Source organism: Triticum dicoccoides, chromosome 1A, assembly GCF_002162155.2.
Source record: "Triticum dicoccoides isolate Atlit2015 ecotype Zavitan chromosome 1A, WEW_v2.0, whole genome shotgun sequence".
Classification (NCBI taxonomy): domain Eukaryota; kingdom Viridiplantae; phylum Streptophyta; class Magnoliopsida; order Poales; family Poaceae; genus Triticum; species Triticum dicoccoides.
Window position 1 is genome coordinate 463,621,899 of NC_041380.1, and position 18,265 is coordinate 463,640,163.

General features: G+C 50.4%; 1 protein-coding gene across 1 annotated transcript; it reads right to left on the bottom strand.

The window, feature by feature from the left end:
• Positions 1-690: 690 nt before the first annotated feature.
• Positions 691-11,555, bottom strand: LOC119279149 (protein NRT1/ PTR FAMILY 3.1-like). The gene is made up of 3 exons (XM_037560514.1): positions 11,315-11,555; positions 1,774-2,569; positions 691-1,673 (listed from the first exon to the last, which is right to left on the bottom strand). Exons 1-3 carry the CDS (start codon positions 11,406-11,408, stop codon positions 779-781), a joined length of 1,785 nt encoding a protein of 594 aa, XP_037416411.1. The 5' UTR covers positions 11,409-11,555; the 3' UTR covers positions 691-778.
• Positions 11,556-18,265: the final 6,710 nt, after the last annotated feature.

Genomic DNA, 18,265 nt, shown 5'->3' on the forward strand with positions numbered 1-18,265 from the left:
GCCTTTTTTATGGAAGGAGAAATGGCCGTAAAGAATTATTTTTACACTGCACACCTTTATACAGATTCAAAAAGTAGTAGTACAAGAGATCAAATTACAATAGAAGAACAACGAAACAAAAGTTTTTCTCTTCATTTATTATTTTGGCATAACCTAGAGCCATGAAACCTTTACCCCCTCCAAACAGTGAGGAGAATATTCACCACACTTTGTCATTGGAGCCTTGCAGGATCTTGCCATGCCTATGATCTATCAAAGACATGACCATGCATCCCACCTTAACAACAACAAGTCTTGAAGCATGCCTGCATTGTATGACCCAGAATAGATCCTATTCTTCTACCTTTTTCAGGTAGTCGATGGCTATTCACTGCCACCACCTTAACAGCAAAGAAGAGTTCGACCAAATATTTTATTTTTGTCTTGATCCATACAATGCTAGAGAAGTATCTATGATGTGTCAAAAATCAATCTATAAAGGTGTGTCGAAAAGCCGATCTATATATTTTAATCTCGACTATGACGTGGAGGGGAACAAATCCTTGCTATGTTGACAGTTGGATTGACATAAATCAACCGTTGATATGACGTTTGAGCCCTAGGATTCGAATTTTCAAAATTGTAACCTGTATAGTAGTGTAGATACATTTCGTGAACAATTACATTTCCAAATATTACTACATTCTAGAGTGTTCCTAAATCGCGGCAATATTAATATATCATGATGATGGCAAGATACATTATTCCGTCCCAAATGTAACTCTACCACGCATTCTAGTTACTTGTAGCTTACACCCTTCTTGGTGCTCTGGGTGCCATTTCCATGGCCAGGTTGGTGCTCGACCTCCGTCTCCAATGGCTTAAAAGTGTAGTACTTGACACATACGAAGTAGTAGACGAGGTTGAGCCCCTGCAGCCCGACGACGAGCCAGTAGTAGTTATCCAGCTTCCCTCTGTTGAGGTTGTCCTGCAGCCACTGCCCGCTGGCCTGCGTTTTCTCGTGCACGATGGTCACCAGCAGCGTGCCGAGGTAGCTCCCCGCCGAGATGGTGAGCCAGTAGAGCGCCGCCGCGGTGCTCCTCATGCTCTCCGGCGCCTGGTCGTACAGAAACTCCATGCGGCCGACGTCCATGAATGCGTCGGCGATGCCGTGGATGGCGTACTGCGGCACCAGCCAGAAGACGCTGATGGGCAGGGTGGCGCCTTTGGGCGCGTCCAGCATGCCGCTGGCGGCGGCCACTGACTTCCGCCTGGTCTCGACGGCTGCCGCGGCCACGTTCGCCAGCATGGCGATGGTCATGCCGACGCCGGCGCGCTGGAGGTGGGTGATGCCGTTGGGGCGGCCGGTGAAGCGGCGGAGCACGCGGACGAGCACCCGGTCGTAGAAGGCGAGGGTGACCAGCATGGCGAGGTTGGTGAAGATGAGCATGGAGGCCGGCGGGATCTTGAAGCTCCGCGTGATGTCGCGGTCCATGGTGCGCGCCTGCTGGATCGCGAAGCTGCTGTTGTGCGACGACGCGGTCACCATGAGGATGCCCGCCGCCCAGATGGGCAGCATGCGGACGATCGACTTGATCTCCTCCACCCGGTGCACCGTCGACAGCCGCCACAGCTTCGGCTCGCCGGACGGCAGAACGTCGCCCTCCGTCACTATGGCCGCCTTGTCAAAGAACCTTATCATTCAAGAACTAGTAGTTAGCTCATGCAGGCTGCAGCCAAAAACTACATAAAGGTTTCATCGGTTGCCAGTTTGCCACAAGGAGTGCAACTCACTTTAGCTGGTTGGTGTGGAGAAGACGGCCGGTGGTGGAGATGCCGGCGTCGAGCTTCTTGTCCTCGTACAGGAGGTCCGGGTCCGGCACGACTGCTTTCCTCTTCTTAAACGCAGCAGCCACGACCTGTGCCAGCCGGACAAGCGGGCTGCCGCCGGGGGGCATCCTGACATATAGCGAGTACCCGGACACGAAGCCGATCACGGCGACGAACATGGCGATGGTGGGCACGCCGAGCCCCCACCCCCACCCGACGTTCTCCTGGATGTACACCACCACGGTGACCGCCGTGAGCTTGGCGAGCTCGATGCCGAAGAAGTACAGGTTGAAGAAGCTCCACATGGGGGCCTTGCCGCCGTTGGCGCTCCGGCGCCGGCGCGCGCCCAGCTCGAGCTGGTCGGCGCCGAACGCCATGTTGCAGGGCCGCGAGCCCCCGGCGCCGATGGACGTGCAGAGCAGCGACAGGTAGAGGATGGCGATCTGGTAGGTGGAGGCGCGCTGGCACTCGGCGGCGTGCTTGGCGCAGGGCGGCGGGCGGAGCGAGGGGAGCGCGGCGGAGAGGGTGAGGCAGACCATGCCGAGCTGGTAGATGATGGAGCCGACGGTGATGGTCCAGAAGCGGCCGGCGAAGGAGTCGGCGATGAGGCCGCCGACGAGCGGCGTGAGGTTGGTGGTGCCGTGGTAGTTCGTGAGCACGTTGGAGGCCTCCACCAGCGGCAGGTGCAGCTGCAGGGTGAGGTACGAGATCAGGTTCGAGCCGAACCCCACCGTCGCCAGCCGGTCGCAGAAGTCGTTCGCTGCAAGAATGGCGGGAAATGTTATATTTCAAATTGTACTAGTATATGCCAAAACATTTTTTTTCATATTTTTTTTGCAGGAGAACAATTTGTTCATATTACTTGTTCCAGAATCACAATCTTGCTTTATTTGACACACGTGCTAGATGCTCTAGATATTTTGAAACGGCAATGATGATAATCCATATGGATACCTCCCCCAAAAAGACATTGATAACATGACGAAGGTTTGACATGAAAACCTTGAGAAATCTACACGCCTCGTGTACATGATGAATAGGGTGATGCTTCAGCTATAGAAGGAGAATTTCTTCTCTACAATTAATGTTACGCGGATAAGTAGCAGGAAACAACAATATTCCTGCGTCCAAAACAGTCGCTCTTTTTTTCCTTTGAGGAAAACAGTTACTCTATTTTGAAGTTCTGATTACAAGTAGGAATTACCTTGAAGTTGTAATTTTCTAACATTTCGCACTCACTATCAAGTAGTAGTATCGAGCAGTCAAAAGTCGTAAAGGTATCTCGTGAGGTTCTTCATGCCCGCTCCCGCTCCACCCCCAGGCCCCGCGCTGGCGCCCGCCCCGGCCGCCCTCGCTGACCTGGCGGCCTTCTGGTTCATGCCGCTGCCGCCTCCGCTGCATGGCCGACCGGCTGCTGCCGCCCCTGCGAAGCTCCCCTCCCCGCTGCGGCCGTCGGATGCCCACCTGTCAGATCTAGATTCCCGACGCCCGGCGGCTCCGACGCGCGCACGTCCTCCGGATCCGAGTTCGTCCCCGAGTCGCCGTTGGGTCCTAGCCCGGGCTCGGTCGCTCCTCCAGCTGCGTCATCCCTGGCGCGCATTGATGGGAGGTTGGTGGCTCGCCATTACTGCTCCACATCGGTGGAGCGCTCCAGCTCGCCTCCTGCTGCGACTTCAAGGCCAACGCCAGGCGCGTCTTCAAGGCCGGCGACAGGCGCGGGGCGCGAGGCGGACAAGGCGGACATGACCGGCGTCTGGCGCCTTGTCAAATCGCGGCGAGGCCCGCGCCGCCCGGCTTTGGAGCCTCAGGCATTCATGCCTCCTCCGCTCCCGCTGTGGCTTAAAGGCCGATGTTGTCGCTGCCTCGCTCCTGGGCATAAAGCGCTGCTGTGCCGAGAGCCCATCCGCTGCGCTCGCTGCCTCGAGAACGGTCACCGCGCCCGTGGCTGCAAGAACCGGTGGCGGCCTCTCAGCTCTCTGCCTTGCCTCTCGTTCATCCCGCCACCACCTCTCCCTCGCCCGTCGCCTACTGCTCCTCAGGCTCAGGAGCCCAAGTTCGGCGCTGGTCGGGGCTGGCCTCTCCCCAAACCTGCGCCGGCACCGCTGCTACTCCCCCAACCACCAGCACCCCCTCTGCTGCTCGACACCGCCACCACCACCATGCCGCCTCTGGGTGATGCTGCTCTCAGGCCTGAGGAGGACTTCGTGGTCGTCCCTGCCACGCCGGAGATGCAGGCTGAAGCTGCCCTGCTCTCCACCAACGCCGCCGTTGCTTGGTTCGAAGGAGCTCGGGAGGATGTCCCCTGCAACACGGTGGCTGCTGCGTTCGCCGCCACCTTCGACTTCAGGCAGGAGGATGTGAGTGTCGTCCGACACTACCCCGAGCAGTACCTGGTGCGGTTCTTGTACCAGCACAACTGCGCCGACGCCGTCGACCGCGGCGACTTCCTCGTCGGCAACTCCAGGCTCTTTGTCCGTGGGTGGCGGCTCGAGGTGCACGCGGACAATGAGGACATGTTGTACTATGTCCGCCTCTGCCTTGAAGGGATCCCGGTGCACGGCTGGAACAACTACATCGCCTCGTTCGTCATCGGTCGTGGCTGCTCGCTGGACTACATCGAGCAAAGGTCGGTGCGTAGGGACGACACGCGCGACCTCTTGCTCTGGGCATGGACGTCTGACCCCAACCGCATCCCCAAGGTGAAGTGGCTCACCTTACTGGCTCGGGGCCATCGGCGTCGCGGCCATCGTGGCCTCCGGCACCGCGTGCTGGTGCACCTTGATCTGCTGGAAGACCACACCAAGGTCAAGGATGACGACGACAACCCGCCTCCTGCGGAAATCCAGGAGTACACTTGGTACCGGCGTTGTGTGGATGGCACGGTGGGACGCGGTGAGCGCCGTGCCGCCCAGGGCAGAGATGAGAGGAGGCCACCTCGCCGGGACGACGAAGACGACCGTGACGGCCGGCAGGGCCGTGGTGCTCCACGTCCACGCGAGGGATGGGGCGCCCGTATCCGGCGCTCCCTCTCCAGGGGAGCCACCGATCACCAGCGGACGGAGGGGCAAGACCGCAGCCGCGACCGTTCTGGTGGGCGGCGTCGGAGCGACGCCCCTGCGATGGCCGGCCTCGCGCCTGCTCCTGCTAGCGTCGCGCCCGCCACGGTCCTTCTGGGCTCCGGGTCCACCAGCGCTAAGGAGACCCGTGCCCTGGAGTTGCTGCCGGTGCGTGGGCGTAGCCCGGCACGCCAAGTCTCGCCACGGGATGTGCGCCGGCGCGCCCAGGAGGCTCTCACGCCGCTAGCCTCGCCCCCTCTATCCCCCACGTCGGTGCTGCCACGTCAACTCCTCTCCAAGCGAGACGATCCCAGGGCGTCGGCCATCTCTCTAGCGGCTCAAAACCCGGCGGTGACACACCTCTGCTCGCCCACGGTGCTTCTTCCGCCTCTGTCGCCGGCCAGGCCACCGGGCTTCGAGTCGTCGCCCACTCCTCCCCTTGTCTCCAGCGGCCCGGTGCGACGCACCCCCTCTCCGGTGCAAAGGCGCAGAGCGGCTGCGGACATCCAGCCGGCCAGTTTTGGCCTGGCTGTGCTCTTCGACGAGAGGCCGGAGCCGATTCTGCCATCCCCGGCGTCCACGCCACCGCGTCCACCTACTGCTCGTCGCAAGACGCTTGCGGGTGTTACCATCTCCAGGTCTGCTACGGGTCTCTCCCTGCACAGGACATGTGTGAAGAACAAAGCCCCTGGGCGTGCCAAGGAGGCGCCTGCTACCAAGGCGGCTGAGCTGCTGGTTTGCCGCAGCCTGGGAATAGTCAAGAATGGCGAAGATGTTACAGCGGCGGCCTTAGATGCTTTTGCAGAGAAGTTCAAAGACACACTGACCCCGGAGGTGATCAGCTCCATGCGTGAGCTTTTCAAGCTTGATGATGTGCAGGCTGCTGGAGTGGAGGATCCGCTTATCCAGCACGGCGGGGCTGGCGCCATCGACCTGGATGGACATGAGGATGCGGCTGGAGCCTTGTTGGCTGCAATCTGATTGATGGTCGTTGTTCTTTGGGTTTAGTAGTTCCCAATGTTAGATCAACTTCATGTGTCTGTAGTGTGGTGCGTGCACAAGGTGCAGTGCCATATTTTCTTCTGGTGTCTTTGTAGCTCCAGGAGCTTTGCTAAGCTCAGAGTTGGGTTCTGTCAGCCCAGCTTGCTGCTGCTTTTGCATGTGTGTGTGGCTGATGGATGTTCATCATGCCTCTATGTGTACTCCCTATTATCATGTTAGAGCAAGCTATCAATGTTTTATGTTGGAACGTCCGAGGCCTCAATTGTCCGGATCGACGGTCCACTGTCAACGCCACCATCACCTTCTCCTCCTATCATATTGCATGCCTTCACGAGACGAAACTTGTCAATGTCGACGTGTTCACGGCCTCCTTCCTTGGGGGAAACAGACTGCGCAACTTTGCACAGAGGCCAGCCGAAGGCACAAGGGGGGGAATGCTTCTGCTTTGGGATGACCAGTTGGTGGACCTAGTTGACATCAACTACACCGCCTTCTGTTTATCCGCGATGGTCCGAGTCCGAAACTCTGACGTGCAATACAAGATCACCACCGTTTATGGCCCCACCGACTCTTCTCGCAAAGACGCTTTCTTCGCGGAGCTCATCGACCAAAAACCACATGCCGGAGTCCTATGGCTTGTGGCAGGAGATTTCAATCAAATATATCGCGCGCGCGACAAGAGTAATAGAAACATTAACCGGAGTCGCATCAACCGGTTTCGAACGGCTCTCCAGAGTTGCGAGTTGAAGGAAATTCATCTACAAAATAGGAGGTTCACCTGGAGCAACGAGAGGGAAAACCCGACCTTGTGCAAACTTGATTCGTTCTTCTGCAATGCTGAATGGGACGCCGCCTTCGGCACCCACGTGCTCCATGCCCTATCTTCCTCCCTTTCCGACCACTGCCCTCTCCTTCTCGCAGATGACAAAGGCCTGATGAGACCCAAGACCTTCAAGTTCGAAAACTTCTGGGTCTCCATGCCGGGTTTCATGGAAGTTGTTAGCAAGGCTTGGGATGAGCAGCCTCCACACTCTGAGTCGTATCAGATCTTGTTCCACAAACTCAGAAAGGTTGGACATCGCCTTTCTGAGTGGAGTAGGGGACTCTTCTCAAAGGCAAAAAATTCAGCTGCATGCGGCCCTTTTGGTGATCCTGCACCTTGACATTGCGCAAGAAAACAGACATCTTTCCCCCGACGAGGTTGATCTAAGGGCTAGGCTTAAGAGGAGGGTAATAAGCCTGGCCGTGCTTGTGAGGGCTCGGAAAAAGCAATGCGCGAGAATTGCTAACCTCAAGGAAGGAGATGCAAATACCAAATTCTTCCATCGCCGGATCAATGCAAGGAGGAGAAAGAATCATATCCTCAGGCTAAAGCATGGCCAGGGTTGGGTCACTGACCATGATGCTAAGGAGAAGATAATTCATGACCACTTTTCTACGGTCATGAGGAGAGGGTCTTTGTCAACAAAAGACTTCAACTGGGACGAGCTCAACCTGGAGTCTCACGAGTTGGAGCTGCGCGAGCTTGGATCGCCCATCACCGAGGAGGAGGTGCTTGGGGCATTAAACGACATGCCCAATGATAAGGCGCCAGGCCCGGACGGCTTCACGGGCATTTTCTTCAAGAAGTGCTGGGGCATAATCAAGCATGATGTGATGAGGGTGATTCTCCTGTTTGACTCCTTACACACGTCCGATCTACACTGGCTCAACTCTGCCAACGTCGTGCTTCTGCCCAAGAAGGAGGGAGCTGAGGGTATTGGCAATTATAGACCCATTAGCCTTATCCATGCTATCGCCAAAATCCTCGCGAAGGTGCTATCCCTCCGCCTTGCTCTGCACATGAACAAACTTGTCTCCAACGCTCAAAGCGCCTTCATCAAGACGAGAAGCATACACGATAACTTCATGTGCGTGCGCAACTTTGCCCGCCGGCTCCATAAGTGCAAGACTCTGTCGCTCCTGTTCAAGCTTGACATCCGAAAGGCATTTGATTCGGTCAGATGGGAGTATGTGCTGGACCTCCTCCGATGCCGTGGGTTCCCATGCAAATTTCATAACTGGATTGCGGCGCTTCTTTGCACCTCTTCCTCGAGGATCATCCTAAATGGTGTGCCCGGCCCGCCAATCATTCACGGTCAGGGCCTTCGCCAGGGGGACCCAATTTCACTGTTGCTATTCGTCATCGCCATTGATCCGCTACAACGGCTCCTTGACTTGGCTACCCGCAAGAAATTGCTCCACCGGATCCGTGGAAGAGGTGTCATGGTGCGTACCTCGCTTTATGCGGATGATGCCGCGGTGTTCTTGGCCCCTATAAAAAAAGACATTGACAACTTCTCGGCAATTTTACGTGGTTTTGGGGAGGTCACCGGGCTATGCACCAACTTTCACAAGAGCTCCGTTGTGCCTATCCGGTGCAATAACCTTAACTTGGGACACATTCTGCAAAGCATGCCGGCCACTGTGGCTTCCTTCCCTCTACGGTACTTAGGCCTCCCGCTATCCGTCTGGCAGCTGAAAAAGGCGGATTTCCAATTTCTTGAAGACAAGGTGGCGAGCAAATTGGTTACGTATGAGGGGCAGAGCATTACTACCATTAGGCGCACGACATTAGTAAAATCGGTCATCTCCTCACTTGCGGTCTACTTCATCACCTCCTTGATTGTCCCTCCGTCCATCTTGCAAAATGTGAACAAGCTGGAGCGTGCTTTCCTGTGGTCCGGGTCGGATAAGACCACGGGAGCAAAGTGCAAGGTTAATTGGAATATTGTCTGCCGCCCATCGGAGTACGGTGGCCTTGGAGTCCTTAACACCGCCAAGTTTGCTCGCGCCTTGCGACTGAGATGGCCTTGGTTCGAATGGACGGAGCCAAATAAGATGTGGGTCGGTTTGGGCAACCCTTGTGACGAGGCGGACATGTCTTTCTTCTATGCCTCAACCACCATTTCTGTGGGGAATGGGGCCAAAACGCCCTTCTGGGAATCCCCTTGGTTACAGGGAGCCAAACCAAAAGATGTTGCTCCCCTAATTTTCGAGGCCTCCATGAGGAAAAATTGGAAGGTGCGCGAGGCCCTCAAAAACAATGATTGGATTCTCAAGATCAACCCCTCCACGACCGTCTCCATCGAGCACATCCGGCAATTCTTCACCCTTTGGATGCTCTTGCACAACTTCCATCTTGATGAGCTTTCCGAGGATTCCATCATATGGAAGCACACGGCCGATGGGTGCTACACCGCCGCCTCCGCATATCAAGCGCAATTCCTCGGGCTAGTTCTCTCCCCCATGGAGCACATGATTTGGAAGGCTTGGGCGCCTCCAAAGGCAAAGTTCTTCGCTTGGCTGGCAACCCAAGATAGAATCTGAACGGCGGATAGGCTCGCCAAGCGGGGTTGGCCGAACTGTGGTCTTTGCCCTCTTTGCAAAGGGGAGCAAGAGAGCGGTCCTCATCTTTTTTTCAAGTGTCGTTACACCATCCGCCTTTGAAAGGTGGTCATTGAGAAATTTCAGCTTACGCATTTGGACACCTCTTCATGGCATTTGGAGGCTTCAGTCAAGAGTTGGTGGGAAAATTTGACCGGCACAGGAGTACCCGACAGAAAGGCGATGGCCTCGATGACTATGCTCGTGTCGTGGACCGTCTGGAACGAAAGGAATGCACGGGTCTTCCGGCATAAGTGTGCTCCACCGCCTATTTTACTAGCTTCCATTGCCAATGAGGCAAAGCTTTGGGTCACCGCCGGGGCAAAGAAATTAGGGGCCATTATTTTGCGCGAGTAATCACTCATGCCGTGTAAGGGTGCCTATTGTAACAAAACCTCTTCTCTACTTAATTAATATATGAGGCAAATCTTTTGGCTCGGTTTCAAAAAAAAAAGTCGTAAAGGTTCGGCACAGATTTGATTCTGCATTTCTGCATATAACAACCGTATTGGTATTGTCTGATGGCTACACTTCGGCAGTTTAGAATTTCATTACTCACGGAGGAAGATTCTTATGCTGCTAGCCAGGTCAGGTTGTTCGATATGATTCCAAAAACGTCATTTTTGGTGCATATAGGACTTTTCCTTTGGAGACTGCATATAAGATAGGACCTATAGGTTACATCAAACGGTGCAGTCTTGCCGTAGCACGTCATTTTTGAACAAAATAGACCAGGTTGACTTCACGAAAACAGCATTCACATTCACATTTGTGTCTGCTTTTTTCTCTGAAGAAGAAGAAAGGGTTCCCCTGGCTTTCCTTAAGACACATTTGTATTTTATATCTGCTGGAACGTTAGACCATGTGCCGAGGTCACTAGCTAGTTCCGTTATTCTTTGCGTGTGCCTAGCTACTGAAGGTTCAGCAGAAAAATAAATAAGTGTTTTTGCGAGAGAAAAATAAATAAGGTTTGGTTTAATTTCATGCGAATTAAGTCGATTTTTTCCAGGTTTCGAATATTTCATGTGGAATTTGGAATGCAACAGGGTATAAATTCTGTTGTAACCAAAACGGTGTTTTTTGCGGTGTGTGCTTGAGGGAAGATTACATGGGGCAGGGGCATGCAGCAGCCCAAGATCATGAATAATAGTTGAATACAACACTTGAACGTTAATTCTTACTCCCTCCGTTTCAAAATAGATGACTCAACTTTGTACTAACTTTAATATAGTACAAAATTGAGTCATCTATTTTGGAACGGAGGGAGTATCTATCTACTCTCTCCGTTCATAATAAGTGCTGTGATTTTAGTTCCTAATACCGCTAACCTAACAGTAAACTCACGTGTCAAGATTGTTTCAACATGCAGAAAGTAGATGCATGTTATTCACTTGTGACAAGTCGCATGTCAAAATGAATGTGAATGAACGTAAAAAAAAGCAACAATACTGTGAGTACGAAGGCAAAATCCTTGAAAAATGTATAAATTAAGTGATGCCTCATATGCATAGCTAGAGCCTAGAGCAACGTTCCACGCTCTTGGGTATCTTTTGGCAATTGCTGAGCAGCATTCAGACATGAAGCATATTCTTTTTCGCGACAAATTCGGTGGTCAAAAGCAAAAACACTACAAACGCATAGACCCCGGAATTACAGTGTGAAAAGAAAACTCTCCAGATCACGAGGTTTGGTAAATTTTGCAGATTGGAACTATTGCCTGATTTAACTTTTGTGCCATCAGTTATTGCCTCAACTAAACGTGTTTCATGTGCAGCCTCCACTGAATCATAAAGGAAAATCGATAGCACTAGATATCCGCAGCCGCCCAACGCAAGAAAACAAAGGAGCTGAGATAACGCTCCAGTGGAGCATCAATGGAAACCTGAGGCGAAACCACTAGCTAATTCTGTGGGAGCATAGCAAAGAGCAGATCCCAACGTGCATATCTAGCTTTACTAAGCTTAAAGAGAGAACCGAAGTGGAGAGAAAGGGGGGCAGGAAAGGATCAATCGATCAATCACCTAGGATGAAGGGCATGGTCCTGAAGCCGCCCTGCTTGGCCTTCTTCGCCGTCCCCGTGGCGTCCTCCGCCCGCTCCCTCCCGTCCTCGGCCATGCCGTCTCTTCTCCGGCGGGAACCCTGGCGGCCGCGGCGGAGGTTCCCGGCCGACTCTCGACGGGAGCAGTGGAAGAGAGCTACGAGCTACGGGTAGGCGCTGGCCGGCCGAGTAGCTCCGTGGCGTGCGCTGAGTGAGAATGGGGAGGTGTCCTGTGTCGTGCACGCCTTTATATAAAGGCGTACGTGGTTGCTAATGTGCTTGCACATATCCGTCCCCGGGAAAAAAGTCGCTGGAAATGGGAGGCATCCGCTCCACTACAGGATGATTAGGAGGATGTGACGGCGTCCACTGCTGTCAGATCAAAATGGCATCAGGGGCACCGCTTTAGATATCTCTTGATTGAATACCTTGCAAGATCGAAACGATCTTGCCGTAGTTGAAATTCGCTGTTGGGACTAAAGTGGACTAGGCCTATATAGCATGCACATTAAGATCGGAACGATCTTAACGTAGTGGAAATTCGCTCATCATATGATCTGCCCTACATGATCGTGAGCATCACCTATGTATCTTAGTTATATGAATTGTTTATAGGTGGATGTTGCTCTCTCTCTTTTATTGAAATATAATATATATATTATGTGTGTTAAAAAAATTTATACACTACATGAATATATTTTTTAAATTTTGAATATTTTTAAAGTTATATAAGCATTTATTAAAATATATAAAAACATAAACACTTACTTAAAGCATGCATATATTTGTAGATTACATTAATATTTTGTTAAAACTGTGAACAATTTTAAAATTCTATAAGAATTTATTGAATATAAGTTCTTATCCAATATGCAAATTATTACATGAACAACTTTGTAATTCATGCTTTATTATATGGATAAATGCTAACTCCATACGTGATTATTTTATAATGTAATTTATTATATATATATATATATTATTTATAACACGCTATTATAATTTACATATATTCTATAAATTTCTGAAAATAAAACCAAACAAAATGTGACGTAGAGACTGCAGCCCGCTTAATAGTCAAAGAATATATAGCAGCAACATCCGGTTATTACATAAAATGCCTTGAGGGTCAGGTGGTTAGCCTTGCGCTGCTGCTGTCTACAGGTACCAATTTTTCATTTATTCGTTGGAAGCTGACAAGTGGACCCTTGTAGCCGTGGCATAGTATTTTTCGTGACACAAAAATAGCAAAATAGCAGGCCACATGTCCACTTTGCCGTCCAGTCGCTGATAGCGGGTCCCATGCCATGTTGGCGTGCCTAATCAGCACTTTGTTTGTATAGAAACATGATTTACACCGTATATGCACATGAAAGCCAAATTGTGGCATCAGTTCAATGTATGCCACAAGTTTTAGCACTAAACGGACTTTTCACGCCAAGTTGTGACACCGGTGGTGTAATTGACAGTGGTGTTTAAATGAACACAAGTTTTAGCACCGTATAACCATTCGTCAATTTAAATGAACAAAAAAACAGTGGTGTTTAAATGAACAAAAAAAATTGAGGTGAAGTTTAAATGAACAAATAGTAAAGTGATGTGTGTTAGATGAAGTAGGCCCATACCTAAAAAGTATAATTGTGGAAATGGGCTTCTTTCCTTTTGGGCCTCCATCTTGACTTTGTCTTTCTTTCTCCTCTTATTTGAATAGTTGACTATCATGGGAAAGTACGTATGTTTCTTTGGAGATTATCGAAAAATTCTATACCAACTAATGATGTTCGCGCACATAGGCATATGTCAGACTCAGGTGCCTGTGGGCTATGCGGGGCTCCAGATTGATGGAGACACTCCCTTCTGGAGTGCACAATGTCAAGATGCACATGGGCGTTGGTGGATGATGAGCTGGCGCAAACCCTAGCGACTATCACTGAACCACATGCTAAACATTGGTTATTCACTCTGATTGACTCTCTATCACATGAGGCGTTTGTGAAGCTAGCAATAACACTATGGGCGATTTGGGCGGCTCGAAGGAAAGCTATACATGAAGGTATATTTCAAAGTCCACAAGCTATCCACGGATTCATAAATAGATATCTGTCAGAGCTTAAAATGCTGTCGATGTGGTTGCGGCGAAGATCTCCCTTTCTCTATCATCCAATGCTCGCTCCTTTGGGCCTTTGGATGATTGGCATTCGTGTTCCTATAACCTGCGTAAATTCCTCAGAGGTTGGTCTCGTAATCGTGCGGCGGAGGATCGTCGCACCAAATCTTTCCTCGAAGACCAGACCTTGTCGCTGGATCGCGCGGCTGATTCTATTGGGCTCTCTGACGATGGTTGGGCGGTTCGTTATAATCTGGAGTCTGCTTTAATACAGTTACACCATCAGGCTGAGATTTATTGGCGTCAACGGGGTACTCTAAACTGGACTCTAAAAGGCGACTCCCCTACAGCGTATTTCTTTGCGATCGCGAACGGCAGGCGTAGACGATGTGGTATTAATAGCCTGCTCATTAATGGTGTGCGATCTTCGGAGCAGTCTGTTATTATGGCTCATGTGGTGGATTTCTTCTCTTCGTTGTTGGGGGCTACACCTCCATCGGGCTTCTCCATTTCTCCCTCCCTTTGGAACTTAGGTCTTAAAATCTCACCCGAGGAGAATGCCTCTTTGATGATCCCTCTTTCTGATCAGGAAATTTGGGATGTTGTTAACACTGCCAATCCTAATGCTGCTTCTGGGCCAGACGGCTTCTCTATTCCTTTCTTTCGGAAATTCTGGCCCCAGTTGAAACAGCTGGTTTGTAATATTATCCAGGGCTTCTGTCTTGGTACTGTCGATATCTCCCGCCTGAACTATGAAGTGATAACCCTGATCCCCAAGGTTAAGGGTGCTGATGTTATTTCCCAATTCCGACCTATTGCTTTGATTAACAACTTCGCCAAATTCCCGGCTAAAGGCTTTGCGAATCGTTTGTCGCCGGTTGCTCATAGAGTTATTAGTCCTTATCAATCTGCTTTCATCAAAGGGCGTTTCATCCTTGATGGTATCCTATCCCTTCATGAGATTGTTCACGATCTTCACGCTCGGAGAGCTAAAGCGGTTATCCTTAAGCTAGACTTTGAGAAAGCCTATGACTCCGTTAGCTGGCCCTTCCTCAAGCAGGTCCTTCTTGCTAAAGGTTTCGGCGGTGCTTATGTTCATCGTATCATGCAGTTGGTCTCGGGTGGCCATACTGCCGTTTCGGTTAATGGTTTTGTTAGCAATTTCTTCGCCAATGGTAGGGGCCTTCGCCAAGGGGATCCTGCTTTCCCTGTTCTTTTTAATTTTGTGGCCGACGCCTTCTCGTGCATGCTTTCCAGGGCGGCCCGTTGTGGGCACATTGCTCCTGTGGTCTCTCATTTACTTCCGGAGGGTGTTTCCCACTTGCAATATGCGGATGATACAACTATCTTGGTGGAGCTGGATGACACCTGCATTGCCAATCTTAAATTCCTCCTGTTGTGTTTCGAAGCTGTTTCGGGTCTTAAGATTAATTTCGCTAAAAGTGAGGTCCTGGTGACGGGTGTGGATGAGGCGGAAGCCTTGTGGGTTGCCAGGCTTCTGAACTGTTCTTTGGGTTCCTTTCCCTTTAGATATCTAGGCCTTCCTATCTCTCCTGGCGTGCTCCATGCTAAAGATTTCGCTCCGGCGGTCGCTAAAGTGGGGAACATGGTGCTCCCTTGGAGAGGAAGATATAATACCAATGCTGGCAAAGTTGCTCTAATTAACTCCTGCTTATCCTCTCTCCCCATGTTTCTTATGGGCTTTTATCTTCTTACGGATGGCGTGCATGCTGGCTTCGACAAACATAGAGGAGCCTTCTACTGGAATTCCGCGGATAACAAATGGAAATATAGGCTGGTCAAGTGGCAGCATATGTGTAAGCCTAAAAACCGTGGGGGGTTAGGTATTATTAATACTCGGGTGATGAACATTTGTTTGCTTATCAAGTGGTGATGGAAAATTTTAACTAGTGGGGCTGACTCGCTTTGGTTCTCGATTCTTAAGGCTAAATACTTCCCACATTCCAACCCGCTGTTTGCCACCGCGAGGTGCGGCTCTCAATTTTGGAAATCCCTTGTCAAAGTCAGACCTATTTTCCTGGAACATGTTAAATTTAATGTTGGTAATGGGATGGCAGTCCGCTTTTGGTTGGACTGGTGGTCGGGGGATGCCCCCCCTCGCTGAGAGTTTTCGGGTTTTGTTCTCTTACTGTCCTAATCCGGGTATCTCCATCGCAGAGGTGGCGGCTAATAACTGGGATCTGGCCTTTTGTCGGGCCCTGTCTTCTAAAGAGTTGGAAGATTGGCAAAGTCTCTCTGCCCTCTTCCCCGTGCTCTCGGAGTCGGCCGATTCTGTAGTATGGCCTCATTCGGCCTCAGGTAGATTTACGGTCAAGTCGCTTTATTCTAGACTTATTGGTGGTACCCCTTCGACCAGATTCTCTTGTGTTTGGAAGTCCAAAGTTCCTCCTAAGATTACAATTTTCCTTTGGCAAGCCTTTCGTGGTCGCCTGCCGGCTGCTGACCAGATTAAAAAGCGCAATGGGCCTGGCTCGGATTTCTGTCATCTATGTGGGGCCTTGGAGAACTCTGATCACATCTTTTTCAATTGCATGCTGGCCAAGCTGGTTTGGTGCTGTGTCAGATCTTGGCTTCGGGTCTCTTGGAACCCCTCCTCTTTCTCCGATATTCGAACCCTAGCCAAAGTTTTGGTTGGGGTGACCAAGAGGGTGTTTTGGATTGGCCTGGGTGCCTTATGTTGGGCTCTGTGGACCATTAGGAACAAATTTACTATTGAGCATATCTTCCCATCTAAGCCTGCTGATGTTCTTTTCAAATCATGTATATTATTGCAGCAGTGGAGATCATTGACTAAGGAGGTTGATCGGGATGCCCTGGACCTGCTCATCGACAAAATCCGGGCTTCGGCATCTCACATCTCCGGACGGGATCCTGTCGTCTAATCCTGGTGGTGTTGTTTGCGGAGTTTAGGTCTCACTCCTTTCCGGCCCGCGCGCCGTGTATGGCAGTTGCTTGTATCCATCCTTCCTTGGCTACTCTTATTTACTTTTCGTTCCGTGCGCTGTGTGCGTTCTCCTCGTTAACTGGTCTCTTTCCTGTTTGGTCTCGTGACGCTGCCATGTGGCTTTATTTATAAAGTCGGGCTCTAGCCTTTTCTCTAAAAAAGAACCACAGAAACAACAACAGCGCGCAACTTCGACATCTACTACAACAATCCAACGGCCAAAAGCTCCACCACAGGGTCATGCAAAAATTCATGTTGATGCCGCATGTCGGAAGGCACTGGGAGGATCAGTTGCTACTGTTTGCTGGGACGAAACTGGTGCTTATCTTGGGAGCTCGGCCCTCGTGATAGCAGGGGTAGACGACCCGGAAATTCTGGAAACGGTTGCATGTCGGGAAGGTCTCGCTCTAGCCCAGGATCTTAACATCTCCAACGTTGTGGTTGCTTCAGACTCCAAAGGTGTAGTGCAAGCGATTAACAGCAAAAGTCGGGGAAATAGTGGTGCCATTATTTTTGAGATACATAGTAGAGTTTCTTTTTTAAATTGTGTTTTTGCCTTCGAAGGTCGTGCCGTCAATGTAGAGGCACATAGATTAGCCAAGCATACTTTTTCGTCAGGTCCGGGGCGATATATTTGGCTGGGCCAACCCCATGACCATAGATGTATTCCACTTAATGTGGCTTTTCATGAATAAAGCTTGGTTACTCCCTCAATTTTTTTTTGAATAGTTGACCCCCTCCTTTTTTTTGAATTGTTGACTTTTCCTCAAAAAAATTGAGCAAGTAGATTTGGTTTGTTGACTTGATCTTGTAATCCTGTGGGCCTCATATTATTAAATGCTCAATCCCCGACATGGGATTTAATTATTATTTTGAATTTCTTCTAAAAATATCATTTGAATTTACGCAAATTGTTAGGCACACTTTCTCTGCCAAGAGAATTTCCATCAATCTCTTCCATGTTGCATCTGTGAGATGCTTTGTGGATGGGTGCAGGCTCCTTATTTTGCTCAACAACCTATGTTTATTTGTGTTATCTTCTTAATTGAAGGATTAGCTGGATTATGGAGGTGATAATTCGCGAGCAAGAGAAGATTACATCCTTTGTAGAAAGGAACATAGGGTATATTGTGATTTCCCAGTTACCAGTCCTATTGAGTAAAATTATTTTGATTAATAAATATCAATGTTATTTCCATTTTAGGGGAATTAATGCTATATCTTATGCTTAATTAGGTATAAAGTTGTACATAAGGATCAACATTTAGATTATTATTGCATGCACATATCATGGTTCCAGCACTTGGTTTGATTTATATACTTATGCCAGGGGCGCAGTGGGTCATCTAGTTATTCAAAACCCTATGGTAGTACTATGACAGAGCATTTGATCCCCTTGACATCGTTGTGCAACCTTGATGCTGCTTCTGCTTCACCGTCCTAACCCACCTACCATTCCACCGGTCGACAAGTTAATCTTACATGCACGTGGCTTTAGAGCTTTGACCCGCTCCCCATTAGCAGCAATAATGTCAACCCACATGAAAATAGTTTCCAAGTCATAGGGGCTCCGCACCAACCTCCATCTCTATAAGTTTTTTCTGCTCCCATTCATCCATCCATTGACCCCCATACACAGCCACACACAAGAACACCATTGTCATTGTCGATGACAACCTCATGGGCCTATACGCCCAGGCTGGCTTCACCATCGCCAAGCTGAATGGCAAATGCATCCGGCTGCCTCAATCGTGGGCAACTGGCCTCAACCACCACGACCTAATGTGTATGGCCAAGCATTTTTGCGAGGTGTCCTCCTCTGCATGGGTGTCCGCAACCTAGTTACATAAATAGTTAATGAG